General features: G+C 46.0%; 1 protein-coding gene across 1 annotated transcript; it reads left to right on the top strand.

Moving 5' to 3' along the window:
* Nucleotides 1-414: 414 nt before the first annotated feature.
* On the top strand, nucleotides 415-22091 carry LBHD2 (LBH domain containing 2). Its single transcript, XM_025896101.1, has 5 exons — nucleotides 415-431; nucleotides 9526-9626; nucleotides 13655-13745; nucleotides 17494-17701; nucleotides 18831-22091. Exons 3-5 carry the CDS (start codon nucleotides 13656-13658, stop codon nucleotides 18905-18907), a joined length of 375 nt encoding a protein of 124 aa, XP_025751886.1. The 5' UTR covers nucleotides 415-431; nucleotides 9526-9626; nucleotide 13655; the 3' UTR covers nucleotides 18908-22091.
* The last annotated feature ends 1163 nt before the right edge of the window (nucleotides 22092-23254 follow it).

Consider the following 23254-nt stretch of genomic DNA (forward strand, 5'->3'; position numbering starts at 1 on the left):
GACCTCTGTCCCGCGCTGTGCGGAGCCGGCACCGCGCGGGGGTCGGGGCTGGGTGAGCCGGGCAGTTCCACGCGCGTCCGCAGAAAGTGCGGGGACCGCGGGGGCCTCCGGCGCCCCCTCCCCGCCGGGCGGCCGAGCCGAGCCGAGCCGGGGCCGTGGCTGCACCGCCCGCGCCGGCGCTGCCGGGGGAGTGGTTTCCCCGCGCTGGCGCGGCGGGGCCGGTCTGGCGGCGGAGGTGCCGCGGCGGCGGTGCCAGGCTGCCTCGGCCCGGAGGAATGCGGGACGCGCTGACGGAGCTGCCGGCTCCCCTCTGCCGCCGTGCATGGGCGCGGGCGGCTGCCGCCTCGCCTCGCCTGCCGCCGGTGAGCCGGGACGCGGGGCGGGGGTCTCCGCCGGATCGGAGGGGTGCGGAGAGGGGAGAGCTGCCACCTGTGAGTGCCCCGCTCGCAGCCCCGCCGGGGCCGGGCCGCCCGTGGCGGAGCCGGGCGCTGGGGCGATGGGTCCGGTCCGGTGCGGGTCCGGTCCGTGCGGTGCGGGGCGGCGCGGGGCACGGAAGCCCCCGGAGCGCCCGTCCCGCCGCGGGTCCGTGCGGTGCCGGGTTGTGTCGTGTCGTGTCGTGTCGCGTCGGGTCGGGTCGGGTCGGCAGCCGGGAGGCGGGAGCTCGGAGCGGGGAGAAGGGTGTCAGTCCCACGCCCGGCTGGGGGGAGTTATAGGGGAAGGAGAGGGAGAACGCGCGCCTCTGCCGCGGCTTGTTTCTCCGGATGCTTGGGGTTTTTTTCGAGCAAAGGGTGTTAAAGAGAATTCACTGAAAAAAAAAAAAAAAGAAAGGGTTCTCGTTAAAAAAAATCATCATCACTCAACCGAAAGGGCTGCGTGAAGGAATCCTGATGAATGAGCGCAGCGCTGAGGGAGTTGTTGGTTTGTGGGCTGCGATCGCCTCATCTATTCGTTTATGCCGGGTTTTTTTTCCAAGGCAACTTTTGAGGCGAGGAAGCGGCTAACAAAGCGCAAGTTTAAGACAATGATGCTTTTGCTTGCAGCCGAGCTGAACTGAAAATTGAAATCCAGCATTTCCCATCAGGTAGCAAATACCACACATCGGACTACTTTTAGAGAATGAAAGAACCTACTTTGCTCTGTAAATGAGGACTATGTTTCACTCTGAGCAAGGGGTGTGAGTATTTTCCAGATGCCAAATGAACATACCACAAAAATTTTCTTTTCATCTGGGACAGAGCCGTGTTTGTAGATCTCTGAATATGGCTACAGTCGTGGAGGGGAGTTGGGTTAGCCTGGATGTAGCATTAACCCCTCCAGCCACAATAAGCAATACACAGAGAGAAATTTGTTTCCATTAGTCTTTTCCTGACTGAGATCCTTACTGCAGTTCTACAGTCAATACAGCAATGGAAGCCCTCCTGGCTATAGGTTCACATCTTACTGAAGAACCCAGAGCTGGTGTTCACACCTGCCCTGTAGCCTGGCTTGCTGCACAATGCCTCCTTATGTAAAGGAAGGTGAAACAGTGAAATCTGCCTACACACAACCAGGCTCAAGCCAGTGTTTTCCATCTCTTAGTTTTAATGAGCAACAAATTTTGTGCCCAGAAAAGAATCCAGCTCACAGCTCGGGATTTCGATAATTAATATTCCATTTAAAAAACATGTTTTCAGAGTCAACTTTATGATTACAGGGAGAAAACAAGCAAACAGGGAATGACTTGACCCAGTTTCCTTGCTTTCCCGATCTAGCTTGACAATTTGTCAATCAGGTGGAATTTCCTCCAACGTCTTTGGTACGTTACTTTAGCAGAAGAAATGAATGTGCAAATTTAGTCACTACTTTCCCTCCCTTCTCACAATGATCTCTTTGTATTAAGCAACAGGCTTTTCCATAGATCAGGTACCAACCCCACCGTGTCAGAGGCTGAAATTGTTCCTTCTTTCTCATTTCTGAAATTATGTCCCTTTGTTTGAGCCCGTTTAACCACTTCTGTGTTGGAGAGGTCTGTCAGAGAAGTCTTGATCTGGGACAGATCCTATGTCATGCAAGGCAGGAAGAGTTCTGCCTTCAAGGAAACTAGCATCTGCCTCAGCAATAGCCCATCCCTTTGCTCCTCAAATGTGTACTTTTTCTGGAAAATTCTGTAAAATAATCAATTTCCTGCATTTTCAGTCTTCAAGGGAAGGCTTTGTTGCAAACCCCAGGAGAGCTGCCAGCCAATAATGTTCAGGTACAATGTAGTAGACTGATTGATACCAACAGGTCCTTAAAATCTCATCTCAGCCTTTCTCCCTCTTTGACTGCAAGTCCTCAGGGGCTGGGACCACCTCTCCTTCATGGTTTGAAGAGAGCATGTCCTCTGCAAAGCACATACCAGTGTGGAAGAAGCTGTGGTCCAGCAGGACAGTCCTCTTTTCTCATCAGGGTGCATTGATTGATCCCACAGCATTTTACCTCGTAGTGCCCGTATCCCCATGGGACTAGGAGAAAATAGTCCAAGTCCAGCTTCTTTGCTGAGACCACTGCAACTTCTGTAAGATGTGACCTGAATTTTCAGCTGAGTTCTGTCTCTGACATGCACATGCATAAACTGCCTCTGTGCAAATATTTAGGAAACCTCTAGATCCAGAAGGTGAATGTTAATTGGTTGGCAGGAAGACTCGTAGCCTTGTTAATGCTTATCTGCTTTCAGTGTTAATGACTCATTAAAAAAAACCCTGAATTTTATTTTTTTTAATAATTCCTTTATTTTTAGCTGTGCGTTGTCCTCATCCTCCATCTTACCCATTCCTACTGTGATAGGACACAGTGTTCTCATATCTTCCACCTTGGGCTGGGGCAACTTCCCATGCTTGGAAATTCAATTTGGGTGACAGAGTTTTAATTCCTGGGCTAAAAACAGCTGCATATATGGTGTTAGGTTGTGATATCATGACACCTGCAGTTGTGCTGTTAATTGCCAAGAGGCAATATTAATAGTCACTTCATTGTCTTTGTTCTCTTAGGAGTGTCTGGTAGGTTCTTGTTTGCTGTTCTTTTTTTTTTTTTTAATCTTAACACTTTTACTTCATTTGCTTTTCTAACTTCTCTAGAAATGCTTGATATTGTATCATGTTACTGCACTGATAGCACCGTATTCTAATTTCCACAGAGTTATAAGGAGAGAATTAATTTATCTTTTAAGTAAATACTGTTCCATCTGACTGCACTTAACCTCTTATCCTACTCCTTTACCTAGAAATGAGCCCAGTGATAGACTACTTAAAGTATTCTTTCACAGTGCCAGAAAGACATCAGACATTTCACAATCCATTTCCCATGACATTTCAATCTAAGAATCAAGTACTCTGTGTTGATGCTCTGAGATGTTTTTTCCCCTCTCATCTGCTCATGGGACTGTGGCATGAATTCAGGACTATCCAGACATACCTAGGGAATAGTAGAAAGAAGCACAGGAAGCCAGTTTTCATCTGCCACCAGTTCCCATGAGTGCTGCAAGGTGAGGGACAATTGTGGTGTGAAATATGAGGGATGAGAGAAATGACATCTTTCAGAGAAGATCTCAGAAACAAAACCATTTCTTTCTGAGAGCCTTTAGTAATGATTGCTCTGAGTTAGAAGGGATGGTAGAGTAACATGTAAGGTGCTGGCTTTGTAAGATTGTTTTGAGAAATTAAAGCCAACACAAGGTTAACTGTGTGAGCAGAGCTCAGAATCGCTCTGCTCGGTGCAGGCATTTCCAATACCAAAAGCAGGTTCTCAGATGAGAGAGTATTTGCACAGCAAGTACCAGAAGAGATACGTCTAAAAACATTTAACAGCTTGTTGAGGCTTATCTCTAATTTTGATGGGGCTGTTTTCTTAATGAGGTCCTCTCACATCAATTAGCTGCTGAATCTGATGTTAGAAAAATAAATCCAAACTTTCTCTTGGCACACGGTTCCATGAAGGCTCTGTGGAGATTTCCACGATATCGAGGTCTACCAGCATTCAGAGGAGCTGGCTTAGTCATTCTTCCCATCTGCTCTGCTTCTTCCTCCCTCCACTGCTCTACACATTCTTCCTGGCTGTCTGCTCCCCTTCCCTATCTCCGAGCATCCTGGCTGGCTGCCCCCCTCTTCTCCCCTGCCGTACCTATCCCTTGTGGCATCTTCCATGAGGAAGCCCAGGTAGTTTAGTGCTGAGATCAAAGAGCTGAAATAAATGAACCTCTTTAAAGCAGGCAAGAAAAAAGAAAAGAAAAAAAGAAGAATCCACCGTAGCAAGCAGCATTGCAAACATCATTTGAGAAAGCTTTGAGTTGAATCATCTCCCAAATCATGAGATTGCTTTAAAAATTGTGATAGTTGAACACAGACACATTTTAGTTCCTTTTAATTCTTCTTTGACCATTTACAAATCAAGTTTTTAGGTCCTTTTTGCCAAGAGGGCCGGTAGGAACTTGGACAACTACAGCAAACTGGAAATTGAGGTTTGTGTGTAGTCATGGCGCTACAAGAGCTGAGGACATACGAAGAACAGCGGCTCCCCAATGCCTCACTGTGCAACACCAGGAGTCGAGGAGGCTGAGTTAGAGTCATCTACCAGTACTGGCCCTTTGAAAGCCTGTGTTTTGTACTGTTGGTAGTCCACAGATGAGTGTTTGAGAAATTCCCCAGGGTGATATTTACCCCAGTAACTTCTTTGGAGCAGGAACAGTAAAAACTGCAGCTTGCCACGAAGTTAGCAGAGAGAGGCAGCACGGTCTGGAAATAGCAGCCTCCTACCCCTTTTCACTCTCCCAAACTACGTGCTGTGTCTCATGCTGAAATGCCTGCTCCTCCACTTTGAGAGTCATTTCATCTCACTGCTTCCTGAGAGAGATCGACATCTTCTGCGGAGCACACGCTGCCGAGGAGAGGAAGGCAGCTTTGGCCTGTGGAGAGCAGAACTCAAGTACTGCGTGGGTGGCCAAAGACAAGAGCTTCTGAAAGGAGGGAACAGAACAGATCTCTAGTCTCCAGACTCTGACACATATCGCACTTTTCTCAGTTGCTTAGGAAAGAGATTTGCATCCAAAAAGAAGTGGGAGGTTTAAATAGGAGTTCATACATTTGTCTTCTGTGGTCCATGGGGTGATTTACATTTTGCTGGTCCCATGGAATCCACGACACTTCATAAAGTGCATCCATTACAAATGCACAACCAGGAGAAACAAAGGCCCTGTCCAAGTTCCTATCCACAGTGTCCAAAAGCTGAGCTCAGTAGCAGTCACAGAAACTGGAGGCTGTGGAGTGTCACTGAGGTAAGTCCTTGTTTTGGGTTGTGCCAAGATGCTGGAGCTGTTGTCCCATCCAGAGGTACTGGGCATGGTCCTACCTGTGGATGATCCAGGCAGCCTGTAAGGGTCTAAGCCAGAGTTCTGTCCTCCTAGGACACTAACAGAAGACTGAAACATAGAAGAGTTGGATCCACAGAAGTACCTGGCCTTAGAAAATGCCAGCTGATGTTTCCTTGCATGGACGTGAACCCTTCATGGCTTCATCCACCACAACAACTGTAGCTCTGCCCTAGATCTCCCACTCATCCACCCCCGCTGAACTGACAGCCTGATTGACTGCAGCAGAGTGGCCCAAATAAGGAACCCTTTCTTCTTCTGGGTGGCAAAACCTCCTTGGGCCTGTTTGTTTACTGGGACTTGCAGAGCAGGGTTTACTGTGACCCATCAAAATTTTCCACTCTGCCGAACGCAAGCAGTAGACCATTGCTCCTCCTGCCTAACGCTGTTCTTGTGCACGCCCTGCCCCAATTTTCCTGGTAATCAATAGCAGGGGTTTCTTTTTGTAGCACATACAAAGGCTCGACTCCTTGAATGAAAGAAAGTTTGCATTTATCCAGAGGCTGTGTCGGGGTGAGGCGAGGGGGGGCCCGGATGCCCAAGGCTGAACTCCCGGTTTGTTTGAGGTGCTATCTGGAATCAGCGGGAGCCATGTGTGCGCTGTGATTGCGCGGGCGAGCACCCGGAGCTCCGTCTTTGTGGTGCTCCTGTGCACGAGGCTGAGCCAGCAGAGCCACATGGGGGGCGTCTATCCAGCACAATTTAAGTACAGGGCTGGTAAAGCCCTTGGGATTGTCCCATTGAAATAAGGAGGGGACGGCTCCCGTTTCTGACGTGCCAGGAAAATGATAGATTTGCCAGTGGAGCAGTGGTTCAAGGCCAATTTCTGCCTCCTATCTACACTTACTTTTTAGAAGGTGCACCTTCAATGTGGTATTGTTTGGATGTTATCATAATATTTCCATGACTGCTTAGTGGGGGAATGATTGATTTGGGAAGCCCAGGAGAGGAAGAGGCCAGCCTACAGTCCCTGCTAATCTAGCACCAGCGCTGGCACCCTGAGGTCAGGTCTCCATCTGCCACCCAATTGTCTCCAACACTGGGGCACCTCAGGGAGAAGATGTGATGCTTGCAGAGTAGGAGGAATCTCTAGGAAGAAGTGCCTTGATTTGGGAGGTGCTGCTGCCAGCTGGGGAAGGGTTTGGGGCTCAGAGCCTCTGAAAAGTGCTCCTTTATCAAGTGGACAACCTGTGGGCTTCCAGGATTGCAGCCTGTGGCCAGTTCCTATTTCTGTTTTGCCCAATGAAGAATGCTTGCCTTGAAAACATCTACTTTGCGATTCACAGTGGATTTATCCCAGAAAGGGACCTCTGCTGCTGTGCATGGTAGAGTCCTCTCCCTGCATGGCAAGGCCAGGCATATCTGAGGAGAGAGAGCAGGGCTGGGCTTTCCACACACCCTGGCTGGCCAGAACTGCTGCCCAACATCCTGCTTCTGCTTCTCGTGCCAGTTGTTCTCCTGTGCATTGTGAAACCATGCTGCTGGGACAGACTGTGTCCTTGGGATGTAGAAGCTCCAAACATGCGATGTGTTCCAGATGCTTTCCAAAGCGGGAGAGAAGCCCAGAGAGCACCTTTCTGGGCCTGGGTTTGTGACCCATGGCAAGCAGCACAGGTGGAAATCCATCCCTTTGTATGGGCTGAGGGCCCTTGGTCTGGGCAAAGGGTCCGCCACTGAAGTGTTGATTGGTCTCACTGATGAAAACAGTTCCCTTATGATTACCTTGCTTGGTGCTACGGCTCCTAAAGAGGCAAGACATGACTAACTCATTGGAGTAGTCCCTAAATCAACTGTTCTTTGCTGGGAGGTATAGCAGGGCTCTGCAAGCCCAGAGTAGGGGTGGCCAGGCAGTGTCACTGGTCTCTGAGACTTGACTTGGTCACTGTTAATGGCAGCACAGCCGTGTTGGTACTCGTGGAGCCAGAGAAGAAGGTGGTTACCAAGCTGAGGCAAAGGAGGGCAAGTTATTTTGGTGGCAGAAGATAGATAGGTTGGGAGAGGGTGCATTGAGCAAGTGGGCTCCAGGCTGGAAGGCAAAGGTGTGTAAAAGTGAGAAGGGACAAGAAGAGATAAGCAGAGAAATGCTTTACTTGAGTAATTTCCAGACTGTTTCCATTACAGTAAAATTTGTTGCATGGTCTCAGTAGCTGTGCCTTGTTTTTAAAAGATTAAGCAGTATCACAGGAGGAAGGGTATTAGTTTATGTTTCCTCTAGTGTCAGCCAAAGAAGGTAATCACATCTATTAGGTAGGTAAAGTGAGTATTTTCTCTTCAGAGATTAAGTGCATTCTGGTAGTTCTGTACGCTGGAAACAATGAACTCTACAACAATCTTGACTGGGAAGAAGGTTTTCTATTTTTAAATAGGGCTGTGGGGCTGGAATAAGGGACTTCTTTCATGCTGCAGTCCTGAATTGATTTTCTTTTTATTACAGCTTTCAAGTGCTGAGCACCAGGGGCTGACGTCCCCTCTCCAGCACAGCATGCACCATAGGAGAGAGTTGCCCAAAACACTGGAGAGGGGATTGGGCTTGGGTCAATTCAATCCAGAAGTCCTTTGCTGAGACTGGAAAGCAACAGATGTGGGTTTAGTTCATTCAGTACTGCATGGATCCTTATATGCTACTAACCAGGCATCTGAAGATATCTCTAAATAACAAGTGGCCTGGCCTGGATTCCAACCAGTGGCCATGTGGTGCCTGGTTTATAATCTCTTACAACCCTTTTGTCTCTCATTTACAGGTGACTCAGTGTAGTAATTGTTCTTATTACATCCAGTCTTTTCTGAAGGAGACATTGAAGGTAGACAAGTTCATGTGGAATTTTTGTAGGTTTAAAAACAGAGATTTTGTAATGGGTAGTGGGATAAAAATCTTCTTCCCAGAGTATTGGAAAACATGGTATCAGATGTTCTCTCATTTTCATAAGAGACAAGCCTTGAATGCAGTCATGAATTTTTAAGGGACAAAACATTAGCCTCTCTGAAGTTGGTTTGGTCATTGGTTAGAAAGCAAAATTGCCAGACAAGAATTAAACCTTCTGAATTTAATCCTGGGGATGGAGAAGTGATTTCCTGCTTCCCTAATTTGCAATAACCATGGCCTGTGGCATGAGAAGAAACTCCACAATGCTATGCACAATTTTTCGTCTCTCACTGTTTTTGAATAAAGTCAGTGTGCAGTTAATCCAGTGTTATAAATCTTGGTAGGCTTCCAGAGCAGGTAGATTTGTTTAATCATTTGGGCTGGAATCCAAACCACTGGAGGATATAAAATATATACACTAGTGCCATTCACTTCACTGAAAACACCTTTTTCCCATCCAAGGAAATAGCTGTGGCTGGCATGAATATATATTTGGAAAGCTGTAGGGCTAAACAAATTTCTCAGAAAATCATCTCTGGCCAAGATACTGACTATATTTCAGCACTGTAACTCCTCAAGCTTTTCAGCTAAGGCTTTCTGACAGAGAAGTCATCAGAAATCAGTGACTCACAGTTTGAAATGGTGGAATCCTCACCTCTGCTCAGCAGGCTCCCTGTCCTGATACCAGTCAAAGTATTACTTTCAAATTGGAGTAGACCTTTGAAAAAATCAGTTCTCCTGTGACTTCTGAAAGAACCATGCAGTAATGTAATCTTAATGTATCCTTCTTTCAGCATATGTTGTCTTCTTTGTGTCTTGACCAGTAGCTTCTTGAGCAGGAATCTCATTCTTTGATGTTTTGAACTGCGTCTCACTAAACAAACCGATCCTGCCAGATATGGGAATACATTTTTATTTTCCAATTTTCCAGCTATCATTAAAATTTCTGTATGGGAGAATTTCAGAGTGTCCCAGTTTCAGCAGTTTTTGTGTAACTCACTCTAAGGAATAAGGTTTAGCATCACAAAAAGAGTCAGGTTGCGAGCTATTTCAGCTAAGAGCTTTGAATGGGTTTGGAACATTAATTGACTCAGTAATTCGGAAGGTGCTCTCTGAGCTTTGTCCTTAGTGAGATCAAATCCCATCTTGCATAGAAAATGATACAGACCTTGACAGCAGGAGTTTCTGCAGCAAGCTCTTGGTAGTACTCTTTCACACCAGTCCCTGCCAGCGTTGTCCCTTTGGTCACAAGCTCTGACTCTGTTGTGTTTGTCTCTTTCAGGCACTTTTAGGATTTGACAGTTTGCAGGACACTTCATCAGCGACGCAAGCGCCTGCAGCAAGGACAGTTTTTGGAGGCAACATCCGTTGATGTGATTGAAGGTAACGTGCTCTCTTCTGTCATTGCTCTCTACTTGCCATTTATCCTCTACAGAGCCTCATGCTCTGGCCAGGATCAGGCCTCAGTTTGGTGCATGTCAAGAACTGACTCTTGCTTCGGGTAACAGCTCTTCCAAATCATGGCTTAGCTTGTCCCATAAAATGTATTAGTTCCCATCTCCTTAAGGAAATCCTTGCTTGCATCACACAACCTGCCTATTTTCCATAGCCACATAAGTGCTGCACTTTTTTGAGTCCTGAAGCTGGTTTTCATTCAAATACTTCTTTGCCCCCAGGAATTTCACAGGTCAGTTTTGCCCTCTGTTCAAAACCTAAAATAAAAATGAGCACTTTCTCATGGGAGGTGGTTTGGCACTTGTCAGCCTGTATATTGCTCTGTATGTTACTGACCTTGTTAGTGCCATCACAAGCAGCAGAAAGTGAGCTCTGCATTTCCTCCATGCCTCTGGAAAAAGATCAGCATAATGTGGGTCCGCAACTGTAGCACTTGCATTTAAGATAGTCTTCTCTAAATGTAGTTTTCTCACAGAAATGCAAGAAGAGATTTTGCTTTTTTTTTCCTCCTAATTGGTATATTTGTGCTTAATTTAACCTAGGGGAAGTAATGTGTCTCTTAATTCACTGCCACAAGAATTTTAAGGTTCAGAGTAGATGACTCATCTGCCAGAACAGAATTTATTCTTTGTTTGTAAATGCTATTTATTGCCTTGTTTTGCATCACTATGGCTACTGTATGTCATTGGTGATACCAGCATCTATCATACATAAAATGAATGCAAGACCGAATTTAAGAGCTGTAGTTATTATAATTGTTTGTATCACCCACTTTTCTGTTGTATGTTAGTACATTTCACATAAAAGCAGCACTAAAAGCGGCTTAATATTTTTCCATCAACACTGGCTGAAAAGTAAAAAATTCTGCGCATGAACCTTACGACAGTTTAAAAAGCCCTAAGCAGCAGCACCAAGCCCCTTTTTTCAGATTATGTGGGTTTATAAACGGTTCAGTGATGTTCTACAAATGATTTTGAAGTTTCAGGTGAAAGATTTGCAGTGGCATTCACAATTATTTTGCATTAGTTATTTTTAATGTTGAACACCTAGTTAGGTTTGTTAGAAGCATCACTGTTTTCACAGCCCATATAGATTCTTCTGCATTCCTTTAGTGTTTTTAAGTGGAGACTGGGAACAATTAATCTATTCCAGTTAAAGCCTAATTATTTTGCCAATTGTATGGCCCCATGTTCTTTTCTGAAACACATCAAGTACAATCACTTCTGCCATCCTATTCAATCAAAGCCTTAAGTTGCACAGATTTTGTGAAATGGCCTGGGCTTCAACAGCTTGGGAGCTGATTCACTGAGGCATCTGCTGTAACACTGGCAGGACTGTCACCATTTTTCTAGCCCAAATCATTTGTCTTTGTCATTTAGAAATAATCTGCAGGGTATAATGTGGTCTTAGGGAAGCACGGAGCCTGTAATTGCTCAATAATAGAATTTCGTGAGGTCTTAACAACATCTTTGAGCTCATATGACACATTTGACAGTGCATGTGTGGATGTATATCTCTAATGTCCCACGGAACAAGGACAGAAAAATATTGTAAACCCTTGCTATGCATTGAAAGGCTGCTAAAATAAACCAGCCAGCTACGACTGACTGCTGGAGTCTGCTGCTGGCTAGCAGAGACCAACCCTTGGGACACACAGCAGTGGGACATGTCTTATCTGTTGTTGCCAAGACCCACACTTCATAAATACCAACCCCACACAAAGGCTCCAGGATTATTTCCATCTAGACACACACTTTCTCATTTCCCTTTCCTTGCAATCCAGGACATCTGGTAATGGGGCACTGAACCCCAAAAAGGATGCCAAAAGAAAGGTGTGCATCTTGGACATGGTCAGAGTGATGGGCCCAGTGCTCCTCCAGGCTCATGACTGGGTCTGCCAACACATGGTGTGAAAGCCCCCCAAACCAGCTCTTCCCAAAGAGTTGGGCTGGGAGAGCACAGTCCTGCTATTGCCTGGTGAGGTCATTCGCAGAGGCAGCACTGGAGGGGCATCAGGAGGGATGCAAAAGGATCCCTCTGGGACCAAGGAAGAGACCAGGACCAGAATGAAAAAAAAAAGGCAAGAACGGCATGAACACCAGGGATGATCAGAGGCAGGAGGTATCGGAGGGAGTGCTACTTTCTTTTTGGTTCAAGGGCACATCTCTATTCCTTTAAGAGCTGTCCTGTGTGGCAAGAACAGCTGGCACAGCTGGCCCCACAGTCACCACCCTGGGAAGGGGTCTCCTGTTTCAGATCACCGTTCCCTCAGTGTTATTTTTCACAGGTGCCCAGTGGTATGGCCTGTTGGATGCTTCAAGAATAAAAGCATGTGTCCAGAAAAATCTATGTATTTTACTGATTAGGTGATTTGTGGTGTCCTTGGGGAGTGATACAGGTCCAAGCAAGGCAAGGGAGTCAAAATTCTCTTCCTAGCGGGCAGAATCTGTCCCTCTTCTACTGTGCCATGGTTGTGGGAAAATTTAGGCTGCATAAGCTGGGGGGTGCCCAGATCAGAGTTTGGTTGAGCCTTTTGTGAAGTTTCAGAGCCTGGTTCTGCTCTCCTGTTGTGTGCATGTTTGTGTACCAGGAAGTGTGTGGATTAATTCAGTGTTGGTTGGGTCCCAGGCTGTCTCTTCAGGGTTTTTCCCTAAGCTGATGGGTGCCTAAGGGCTTGGGTCCTGGTCCACAGCTGAGCTCGAGTGTCTTCTGGGTCTGCCGTGCTCTTTTTTAAATATGCAGTGGGAGTTAAAGTCTTTGTGCTATCATGCTGCTCCGTGCTACAGCTAATTAAAGTCATTGTGAAGGGTTTTGTAGTAATTGCAGATATTGTAAAATTTAGTTTTGTGGAATAATTGGTAATGTAAGCCTGAAACAAGTTATCCTTAAGATGTTGTAGTTGGCATTTCTCAGTATGAGCAGCCTTTACAAAGAAGGCTTTTGTGTGTGAAGCGGGACCAGAATTAATGGCAGCATTTAGTCGTGCCTAAAGGGGTGTTTGCTGTGGCAGGTGGCAGGGCGGTGTAATTGATGATGCCTACATTCTGCGTGCTGCAGGAGGCTCCAGCAGCCACTAACTGCTCTACCTGATGAATGCCAACTAAAGAGAGTGAAAGCCCGCTGCCAAATCTATCCAGGGCTGATATATTCACATTTAAAATGAACGTGGCCCTTTCAGTCTCTAGGTCAGAGTGGGTCAGGCTCTGTTTGCTCCTACGCACTTAATATGCACTCTGGAGTTCTCAGGCATCCTCAAATTTTCCGGTAGAATGCTGTAGCTATAAATTGCAGTGTGAGGAAAATCCTAATGCCATAGAGATGTGCAGCTACCCATGCACGGGCTGGGCTGAGCTCCCTGCAGCAAGGGCTGCAGCCAGTTCTTGTCCCTCTGCTCTGGAGTGCTGCAAGGCCCAGCAGAACAAGGCAAGCTCAAGGGCCAGCACTGTAGTGCCTTGGGTGCCAAATGGCACAGGAGAATGCCTAGTGGGCACATAAGCAGCTTCGATTCCTAAGTCCCTGATTTAAATGAGATTTAGGTGCCAAACATTCCTTGATGCATTTGAAAATCCCACTCAACACCTCTCTGAACACTCAGGCGAGTAAAGACTATTGAAAATCTGGTCCTTAGACACCAATACAGCTGGTTTGTCTGGAATTAACAGTTTAAAAATAAGTGCTGGCTCATGACTAAATGGAATAGACATCTGGGAAGAGCAAATATTGAAGACATTATGAAGAATCAGAATAAGAATTTAATTCAAGGCTGATATTTCCACCAGTAAGTGTTTTTGTCAACAGATGCAATTTCTGAGCTCATCTATCAGTAATAAACTGGGTACTAATAAAATTGGAGGACTCCCACTTTCCAGCTGTTGACTCTGGGACTCTGTTGGGGTCTTCTCTGCTGTCCCATGGTACATGAGCTGAGTATTCCCATTCCATTTTAATATTCACAGCATGACAGAGGTGATGAACACACGAGAACCAGTGATGGAGGAATTCGCACTCAGCCAGACTCCTGAGGAAGAAGGAGGCCCTTCAAGCCAGGTAACTTTAGCAGAACTGGAAAGTATCCGAGTTGCTTATCAAAACCAATTTAATGCAACCAATAACTGTCATAGAGGTAGATGTTGAATTGTAAAGAACAGCTGCCAGAAAAACAAGCCCTGAAATACATGTTTGATCCCACTTAGGTTTTATTATTGAAAGGTAGAAGTTTGGCAAGAGTGTTTTCTCAGGTCTGCAGGGCACAGTGGCAGCGATGCCTGGATCCTGCAGGGATGCAGGCAAAGCAGCTGTTTGTCACCAAGAGTTTGGATCTGAGCAACTGTTGTGCAGTGAAGACATCCAGCCAGTACTGTGCCACAGCCAGCTTTTATACGGCATCCTTGTAATAAGCTGAGCTTCCTCAGGCTCAGAGGGAGCTCCCTTTTTAGGACAGAGACCATTTGAAATGATTGTGTAATTCACATAAATGGCTGTGGCATCATAGCAGCAGCACTGGTCAGGGCCATTTGCTGGCAGGTGCAAGAGCATTTTCTGTCCCCAGGCGGTCTCAGACACCCACTCGTGTACCTGCCCGCGGTGCTCAATCCAGCAGGGTGGATCACGATGTCCCAAGCCCCTTTTGTGACAGCCCCCATGTCCCAGTTTGCTCTCTGTGGTTGTGCTCATGATTCTGTGTCAGTATCAGGGACAAACCACCTAAATGTGTTCTGGTTGGACCTGAGTTGCTCCTCTACACAAGGTGTAACATTGAAAGCAGACTCAGAAAACTACTCTAGGAGCAGCCTATTCCAGGTGGAAATCAAGGATTTGAAAGCCAAGGAAGTCAGAACTGAAATTTTGCAAATTCCACTTGGATCACTTGTGCATGTAATGAAAGCCTTTGTGCAATTAAAGAGCGTACCAAAGGCTTTCCCATGCCTCAGCAACTGCACAAGATAAATGCTGCTCACTTAAGGAGCACTTTTTCACCGAGTTCCAGGTTTTCACTGTTGTGTTAGTGTATGCTGCCCAAACTCTCTCCCAGCCCTGGCTCCACCTATGTGTTCAGGGCTGTTCTATGGTGTCTCTGATCATATGCTCCAGAGTTTTTCCCCCAGCTCCCTTTACCTTTCACCTCTGGAAGAAGGTGCTACCATCCACACTTTAGTGGTGGCCACCTAAGGCAAAAAAAAATCAAATAGAAATGAGATGTAGTGCAAAGTCAGCGACTCAGTGGGAAAAGCAGGCTTCTTCCAGCAACTTCCAAGCACTTTGTCCAGGAGACCAGTCCTTCTTTTCCTGCAGTCTCCTGCCCACTCGTCATACACTCCAGCTTCCGCAGAAAAACACAGTGAGGCCCGACAGGCAGCTCTGCTTCCTGCCAGTCCTGACTCATTCCTGGAGGGACATGGTAAATACTGGGCTCTGCTGGAAAAAAACATTATGTGATTGGTGTGAGGAAAGACCATATGAGGATGACACAAACAAAAATAGTCAGGCTGAGGCCGCACAGGTGCCTTTCCTAAATTTTGTTGCAGCCGTGGCAATCGGCTCTCAGCACATTTTTAGATCTTTCTGTTTAATTTCCTCAGGCTTCAGAAAGCAGATGAAAAAGCAGAATTTTCATCTGGATGAAAACCAGGGTTTACCAGCAGGCTTGGGGATGGGGTGGCTGTCATGCAGCCCTCTGCCACCAGAACAGGCTGCGCAGCAGGCAGGGGAAGAGGTCACTGTCACCTGCATGTGCAGCCGTGGGAGGAAATTCAGCAATTTGCCCCTAATTTTATGGTTATTTTCTGCCAGCTGAGCTGTGAGGCTCAGGGATCTGGGCTCTGTGGTTCTGCAGAGCAGTGCACTGGTCCCAAGGGGCATCTCTGGTCCTGTCCTGGCCAAGGAGATTTTACCTTGTCTCATATTTGGAAATAGCAGGATTGTATTAGACACTTATTAAAAATTCCTTCCAGTCAAGACAGCTGCCATGGAAATGTCTTTTCAAATTACAAACAGGTCAGGAGGAGGCTGTGTAATAGGAAGTTGGGAGGAACTTTTCTAATAGGCAGCATGAGTAGCATTGCTTGGTCAGGATGAGTGAGTGCAGCTCAGGGAGGCATCAGAAAGGTTTACCTTTGGTGATTCACTTGGTCTAGTTGTACTGAAGGGGCTTTCTCACAAAAGAAATTTCTTCCTAATTGTATCTCACTTTGCAACACTGACAGTAATACACAACATTTCTCACCTTTGTATGGATTTGCAAAAAGTCATGAATCCTCACAATGCTACCATGGGGAGTGAGGGTGTGAGGATAAGGTTTGTTGTCCTTCCCCATCTCCAGAAGTCAGACATCCCAACAGTATTAAAACTGTGCTTGCTTCTTCCTAGAAGCACAGCCCTTCCCAAGGGCTTGCCTCCCCATGCCAGCTCTGGTGCTAAGTGGGACAGCTAAACCCCAGGCTCTTAGGGAGTGCAGCTGCTGAGATGAAGGAAGGTTTCAAAAACCATGGAGCAAACAACTCCAGTGGGTTATGACATCCCCAGATCCCTGTCACTGTCCTAGGGGATGTGCCCACTCTTGTGGTGGTTAGGGAATATCTGCATGTTTCTGCCTGTGCTCATAGCGGGAGCTGTGCTGAGACTGGCTCACATAACCAGCAGTGTTTGGTCTAACCAGAGACCCAGATTCAGTGGTGAATATGTTGCAGGTGTGTGGGGAGGCTCCCACCAGCACACAGCAAACCTGTGGCAGCATCTGAAGTTAAACTGGGATTGTTCTTGCTCTCAAGTGCTAGTTTGATCCCCTTGCATCCATCTTGATTTTCCTGTTACAAATAAAATAAAATAAATAAAATAAAAATAAAACTCAGCTAGCACTGAGAGATGTGCAGCTTGTTAGCTAAGGTATACAGAAGTTTGAGAATCCAGGAGATAAGGTTTCAGTGAAGCAACAACAGAGTTTCTTATGGAAATGTCCTGGAGGGGCTGGAATGATTTTTCCTCCAAAAAACCCAGGAAAAACCCAGTTCAAAACAAAGTACCCTGAGAGATTTAAGTGATCCAGCGATGTTGAAAACAGGAAAGCACTTTTACATGTTACAACCTCCTTCAGTAAAAAGACCTAGTTCGGCTTCAAGCTCTAACCACGGTGTAGTGTTTGACCTGCAGCTTGAATGTGACATATGAAAATAAACAGCTGGCACCATTCTCTGTGTAAAAATCATCTCTGGGGCTCCCTGTTTTGCATGAATGCATCATAAAATACAGTGTTTCACATTACAGAAAATAGCTCTACAGAATGGTGGCTTCTTAATAGACTGTTCACTGCAAGAAAACATGAATATCATATCAAAATGAAAGGACAGCAGCCAGAAGGGCTGCAGCAGCCATTTAGATTAGCATTATAGCAGTGACTTCTGTGTCCTAAAAACCCATCAGAACTGAAACATGAGTGTTTGGCAGCACAAAAAATTTTGTCTCCAAAGTCTCCATTTTTACCACTTGCGTCGGATCACACAAGGCAATTGTCTGCTCAACACACTGACAAGCAAAGTGTGTTCTTTGCTCAGGAAGGGACAGATGTACAGGGGAGAGTATGATGAGATCTATAGCCCTTCTGCATGCATGCTTGTCCAGCAAGGATCTGGGTTCAGCTGCTTTTGAAATCCTCCCTGTGCAGGACTGTTCCCCTGCACCAGTTTGAAGAGGATTTTTTAAGGGACATGTGAGTGCATGTCAAATGCAGAAAGGATGTACTCCTCTTGTTCTGAATATGCATCCCTGGGCAAGGCTTTGATGTCTCCCAATGTCTCCCCAGGCCTTCCCAGACTCACGTGAGAAGTACCCCAAGCTGTCCAAAAGACTGCCTTCGATCGTGGTGGAGCCGACTGAGTCCGGGGAGGTGGAGAGCGGAGAGCTGCGCTGGCCTCCTGAGGACCTGAAATCAGCAGAGGACAAGGGTCTTCACGGTGACCAAAGAGCCTGTGTCCAGCAGCAGCAGCAGCAGCAGCAGATGGATCTGGAAGGTCTGAATGAGTAATTTTCATCCTTGTTCCCCATAGGAAAATAGCTGTTTCAGACCATGCCGTGCACTGAAGTTAACAGTGAACCAAAGAACTGCAGGTAGTTGAAGATGTCCAGAAATACCTGCACTGGAGAAGGAGCCCTGTGGACTGAAAATTTCCTTGTAGCTTATAAGCACATGGTGTTTTCATCCACCTCAGCCACTTTCATGGCCAACAGACAGTTCACTGCGTGTTAGCAGTTCACGCTCAGAAACAGAAATCCTGGTCAACAGCATGTATCTACCTCCCTGTCTCCTATCCTAGGAGCAAAGTGTTTAACAGCTGCAAATTTTCAAAGCATTGTGATGTCTCAGGAGTGTGTTAGTACAGCAGGAGCTCATAGACATGTAGCTATGACTAGCAGTGTCACTGTAAATATGTCAATAGTAAATATGGCTAAAGATAAGAGTTTGTTGGACTGTAGCTTGCACAGGGAGTGCTCCAGTGTGGATCTGATCTATTTGTTTCCTTTTTTTTTTTTTTTCATCTCAGCCGCTATCCTTTTCTCTTGAAAAGTGACCCGGTTTCCATTTCAGTGTACCAGCATTTGCCACCCAAACGCCCAGACACAGCAGCCAGGAGATGGGGTGCAAGATGCACCTTCACTTCCCTTCAAAGGGGTGTTGACAAATGGTCTTGAAGTGTAAAATCACCTACTACTCCAGTTGGCGTTTCTGAGTGGTGACAACCACAGAGTTTGATCACTCAGGTAGAAATATGAACCAAATCTATTTCTGACCTCCAGGTTGCACACTGTGGCCTCTGTGTTGCTTTTGTGCCTTGATGTTAGACTCATTATGACAGTCTGAGCAGATTTCAGACAGCAGGTAGTGTTCCTGTGGCGGTGGGTATCCATAGGGATCACCTCACCTCACTAATATCTGACCTGAGGTCTCAAGTTTTCTGTAAAGTCAGACTGTGATGCACTCAGAATTCCCTACTCCAGGTTTAACTACTGGTTTGCAAGCAGAGAAAAATGCTCATATCAGGTCTAATCACCCTAATGAATCAACTGCTGGGTGGAGCAGGGAATCAAACAAAGGTTGGACCTATCTGGGGAAATAAATACTGACGAGCCATTTCTTTGCAGATACTTTAGCACACCCAGCTCAAGAAGTGGAAGACAGTACAGATACCCTGGAAAGCAGAACTGAAGAGCATGAATAGGAACTCCATGGCCTCAGAAGTGAAACTTCATTGTGAATGTTGTTGGAAAGCTAACACACTCTGAAGACATGTCAAAGTAATCTGTATTTAAATCTGCAAGGGTTTTATTTAGTTAGTACCTAAAGAAGCGTCTGGGCTTTAGAACTGTTCTTTTAACATTTTGATTTTCAGGCTGGGATTCATATTATTTGTTTAATTTTCCCTTGGGAAGCAGTGGGATGTGTTAGGAAATATGAGACTGTCAAGGAAAAGATGCTCCTCATTTCAATTAGTGCATTGCATTGGTTTTACCTTTTTCGAGAAAGGCTGCTTTCAGATATCAACAGCAGGACAAAGGTGTTGCGTTTCTGCAGGAAGGATGTCTTAAATCTAAAACCTTTCTTTTTTTTTTTTAGCCATTTAAAACTAGCACTGTGATATTATGGACAATAGATGTAATATAATGTCACCAGTTGATTTTGTAACTTTTGTATAGAGACGCAAGGGCAAGGTTTGCCTCCTGGCTGCCGCCCCGGGGCAGCCCAGAGCAGTTCTCTCCCTTTGGCTAACCTGTGCAAATTTGGATGAACCAGCCTTTCCTTAGCTGCCTTTTCAGTAAGGCTGATGCCTTTTGGAAGCGCTTTCTCTCTGTACATTGATGAAACAATGAGCTAGTCATTGGTGTTTGTGGAGTGGGGCTGTCTGGGGTGGGCTTGGTTGGGTGGATCGTGCTGTTCGTGCACACTTCAGTCCAGGTGGGGAGCACTTCCCTCCCTTAAAGCCAATGAGATGGTTCCTGCTCCCCCCAGGGCTGGTTTTGTCCCACCTTGTTAATAGAAATTGTTGTGACATTTCTTCTTTGGTATGTTTGGTGTATAACCCAAGTGCAGAGATGCATCTGTTCCTCCCCTGGCCCAAGCTGGGCAGCGGTAGGGGGTAGGTGGTAGGAGCTCCCTAGCACATCCCAAACCTGTCCTTCATTTTGTCTGGCTTCAGGTTTCCCCCTGAGCCACCTGCAGTAGGAGAGGGTGGAGGAGAGCTGCGGTGGTGGGACAAACACCTGCCTCCCTCCTGCCCCAGTGGCACTGCTGGCGGGAGCACATGTGCCAAGGGGTGCCCTCACAGCCCCCTTGGCTTTGGATGCATAGTCACCTCCTGGAGCCCAGAGCTCACAGTAGGACAAGCTGTCTCTGGACACCTCTGGCCTCCAGTGGATTTTCCTTGGGAATTTGGGGGTCATTTTGACAGATGTGAACCCCTTTCTGCACGGGAACCTCCAAGAGACTCCCTCCCAGTGTCCCAGGAGAAGTATCTATCTCAGCTCAAAACCCTTTGGATGGTGCTGGTGGGGGTAGAGAATGTGTGTACTCAGAGGGACTTAACTGTGTTGGTGATGAGTGCCTCGTAAGCTGTGAGGTTGGCTTTCTCCATCTCTGCAGGGCTGGATGGGGTCTGTACTTCTAATTAACGTTGCATCCAGAAGAAGCCGCTTGCTGTAGATGGAATGAAATAACAGGATTCCTTCCAGCATTAACTCCTAAGCTGACTTCCAAGTACTTTCTTTTCTCCAGTAATAATTTTCTCTAATGGCAACTTTTAATTTTGTGATGGTCAATAAAATTTACTGGCCAGATGTATTAATAAGTTTATAACTTCTTAGCAACCAAATTTAATATATTTACTCACAAAGAATTCTGTGCAATGAATGTTTAATACAAAGGGAAGAGACTATTTTACTTCAAAGCAACATTAATTTATGTACAAAACTATAGCTCATTCTTTGGGGTGTTTGGGATCTAGGACCCTTTTTATAAGCAGTGTAGTACAGTATAATGTGATACTTAAGTTAAACTTTGCTCTCTCAACCTATAAAACAATTTGTTTTGCCTTCTTGATGTAGACTTTCTTGAGTACACTGTCACAGAATTATTTTGTCAGGTGAGTGGGATTCTGGTCAGAGCACTGAATTTCACCAGAGTAACTGAAGGTTTCAGGAACACTTCCTAAATCTGGCTGCTATCACGCCCTTCACTGGTGACAGTTTTCTGACAAAGCCAATGAAGCAAGAACAAGCTCAAGCTACATGTTGGGGTAGCAGTGGAGCAGTGAGGGGAGGTCACCAGCTCGGACCCACCATGGGCACGAGAAGAGCCATGCTGGTGAGGTGGCCAGGCTGATGGGAGGTGTTCTTTAAATGTTGCTTTTGCATCGAATGTCAAGAAGTTTTACAAAGCTCTCAAAGGGAGAAAACAACAGCGGTGACGACATATTTTTAGCTCTGTGATTTCCTTCCAATCTGCATCTGCCCAGCTCCGTGAGGAATGACGTTAGACGTATCACTTAATTTGCTTTTTGCTTTATAAAAGGAAAAACAGTTGTTTGAAACACTTCCCTCAATTTTATGTGCTCTCTATCTGCTTTCAGACGCTCCCTCCCTTCCTGCTCTGGATGGCCCTTATCCTATTTCCACCTGAGGTCAATGGCACTTCCCTAAACAAGTTTCCCAAAGAAACAACAAAATTCTACATACAACCTGAAAACACACCATGCAAGCAGCACTATTTTTTTTCATCTGTGTGTGTAAAGCTACAGCCCATATAGAAATCCCAGATTTCCTTTTTCCAGCCTAATTACTCCTCTTTTCTTTTCCCCTCTTTTGCACTTCTCCCCTGAATTATTTTACCTGAAGTGGTTGCTTCAAACTAAACCTTTCTCCTAAAGCTGTGTGGCCTCAGTTTAACATCCATGCAAAGCCAAACTCCTCCTCCCATTTTTATTTTTCTGAACATGGGCCAGAGGCCCTAAAACAGGAGAGCAAGATAGAGAGAAAATTGTTTTATACAAACAAGCCCTATTTATTGAACTTGCAGGTCTATGAATGTCCACTTACTTTGTCTGTGTGCAAGTGTTGTCTCTCTAATAAATTCAATAGTTGTTTTGTATTTTTTTCTGGATTAAAAGCTTTGTAGAAACTAAAAAGAAAAAAAAAACATTCAGTCATATTTTTCTAGTCTGGCTTGTAGAATACTTCATGTAGTGCAGAAAGGAAGTTTTATGGAGTAAGACATTGTTGGATTTTGCTCTATTTCAGTTCTTTCTAATTTTGTAAAATGCCACCTGTACATAATACTTGACTAATGTATGTCCTGTAGATGTATTACACCATTTAGCCTATTAAATGCCTATACTGGACCGATTGGAAGAAGAGGTTGTATCCACAGTTTCTTGGTTTAAAAATGCAAGGGGTTATTTGTGGTGGGGCGTGTCCTACCACCAGTACAGGGAATGAAGCCCACTCTAAGATTGCCTTCATCCTGTGACATGTAAATACTCACCCAGGCACTCCAAGCACATGCTCCTACACAGATAAATTCAGGTTTACACCAATGGCAGTTGCCATCACCGTCTCTTTCCTTTGTGCCCTTCCTAGACCAGGCAGCTCAACACCCCTTGCTTCTGTTTTGGGATTTCCTCTCTGCCCTGCTCACCCTGGTGGTACCCTGCCTTGCTGTGCTAGCAGCAAGCCAGTTGGCTCATCTTCATTCACCTTTTAATGCAATGCACATTTTTAACATTTTCTGGAAAGGCTATTGTAGAGCCCAGCAGGAACTCACATTACTGGAAACCTATACCCTGTGCAAAGGGAGCAGGGTCATGTGGCAGAGAAGATGAGAGGCAGAGATAGCTTGCTGCTGAACAACTGATTTTTTTCCCCAAATGTCAAGTTACCAAAAAGCAAAAGATCAGATAACTGGAGGATGAGGCTGCATCTCACTTACCCCTTCAAAAGCTGCTGCTGCTCGCTGAGATGGGTAAGTCAGCATAGCAAAATGCATTGCTTGGGGTCAAAGCCAGTTCTCTGCTGCTGTGGGGCTGTGCCTGATGGGCAGTGGTGGCACAGCAAGGGAAATTGGCTGTATCCCAGGCTGGAGGCAGTGAGCCCAGCTTTGGCACCGTGGGGCTTGCAAACCTGATGCTTAGTGTCACTCAGTACTGGAGTTTCCATGCACCACGCATGGAAAATGTCGTGTCCAGGCATACGTTACTCTGAGGGTGGGATGACAAAGGGACTGACACTGCCTTCTCCTCACCTCCCTAGGAACTGTCCCTTCCCCCTGTGGTTTTCCTGTGTGGTGTATGGTGTTCAGCCACACAAGGATGCAACAGGTGCTACCTGATGGCTCCAGAGGATGCAATTTCAACTGGTGCCTATTTTATGTTGCTGTGGGATCCTTGCTGAGTCCTGGCTGTTCTCTTTCCTTGAGTCAGAAGGCAGGGGGAGTTTATCTGTAATTAATTAAATAGGATGAGCATAGGGAGTTTATCTGTAATTAATTAAACAGGATGAGTGTGGGAACACTGTTGTCT

The sequence above is a fragment of the Manacus vitellinus genome, unplaced genomic scaffold (genome assembly GCF_001715985.3).
Source record: "Manacus vitellinus isolate BGI_N305 unplaced genomic scaffold, ASM171598v3 scaffold_6_pilon, whole genome shotgun sequence".
NCBI classification, from domain to species: Eukaryota; Metazoa; Chordata; class Aves; order Passeriformes; family Pipridae; genus Manacus; species Manacus vitellinus.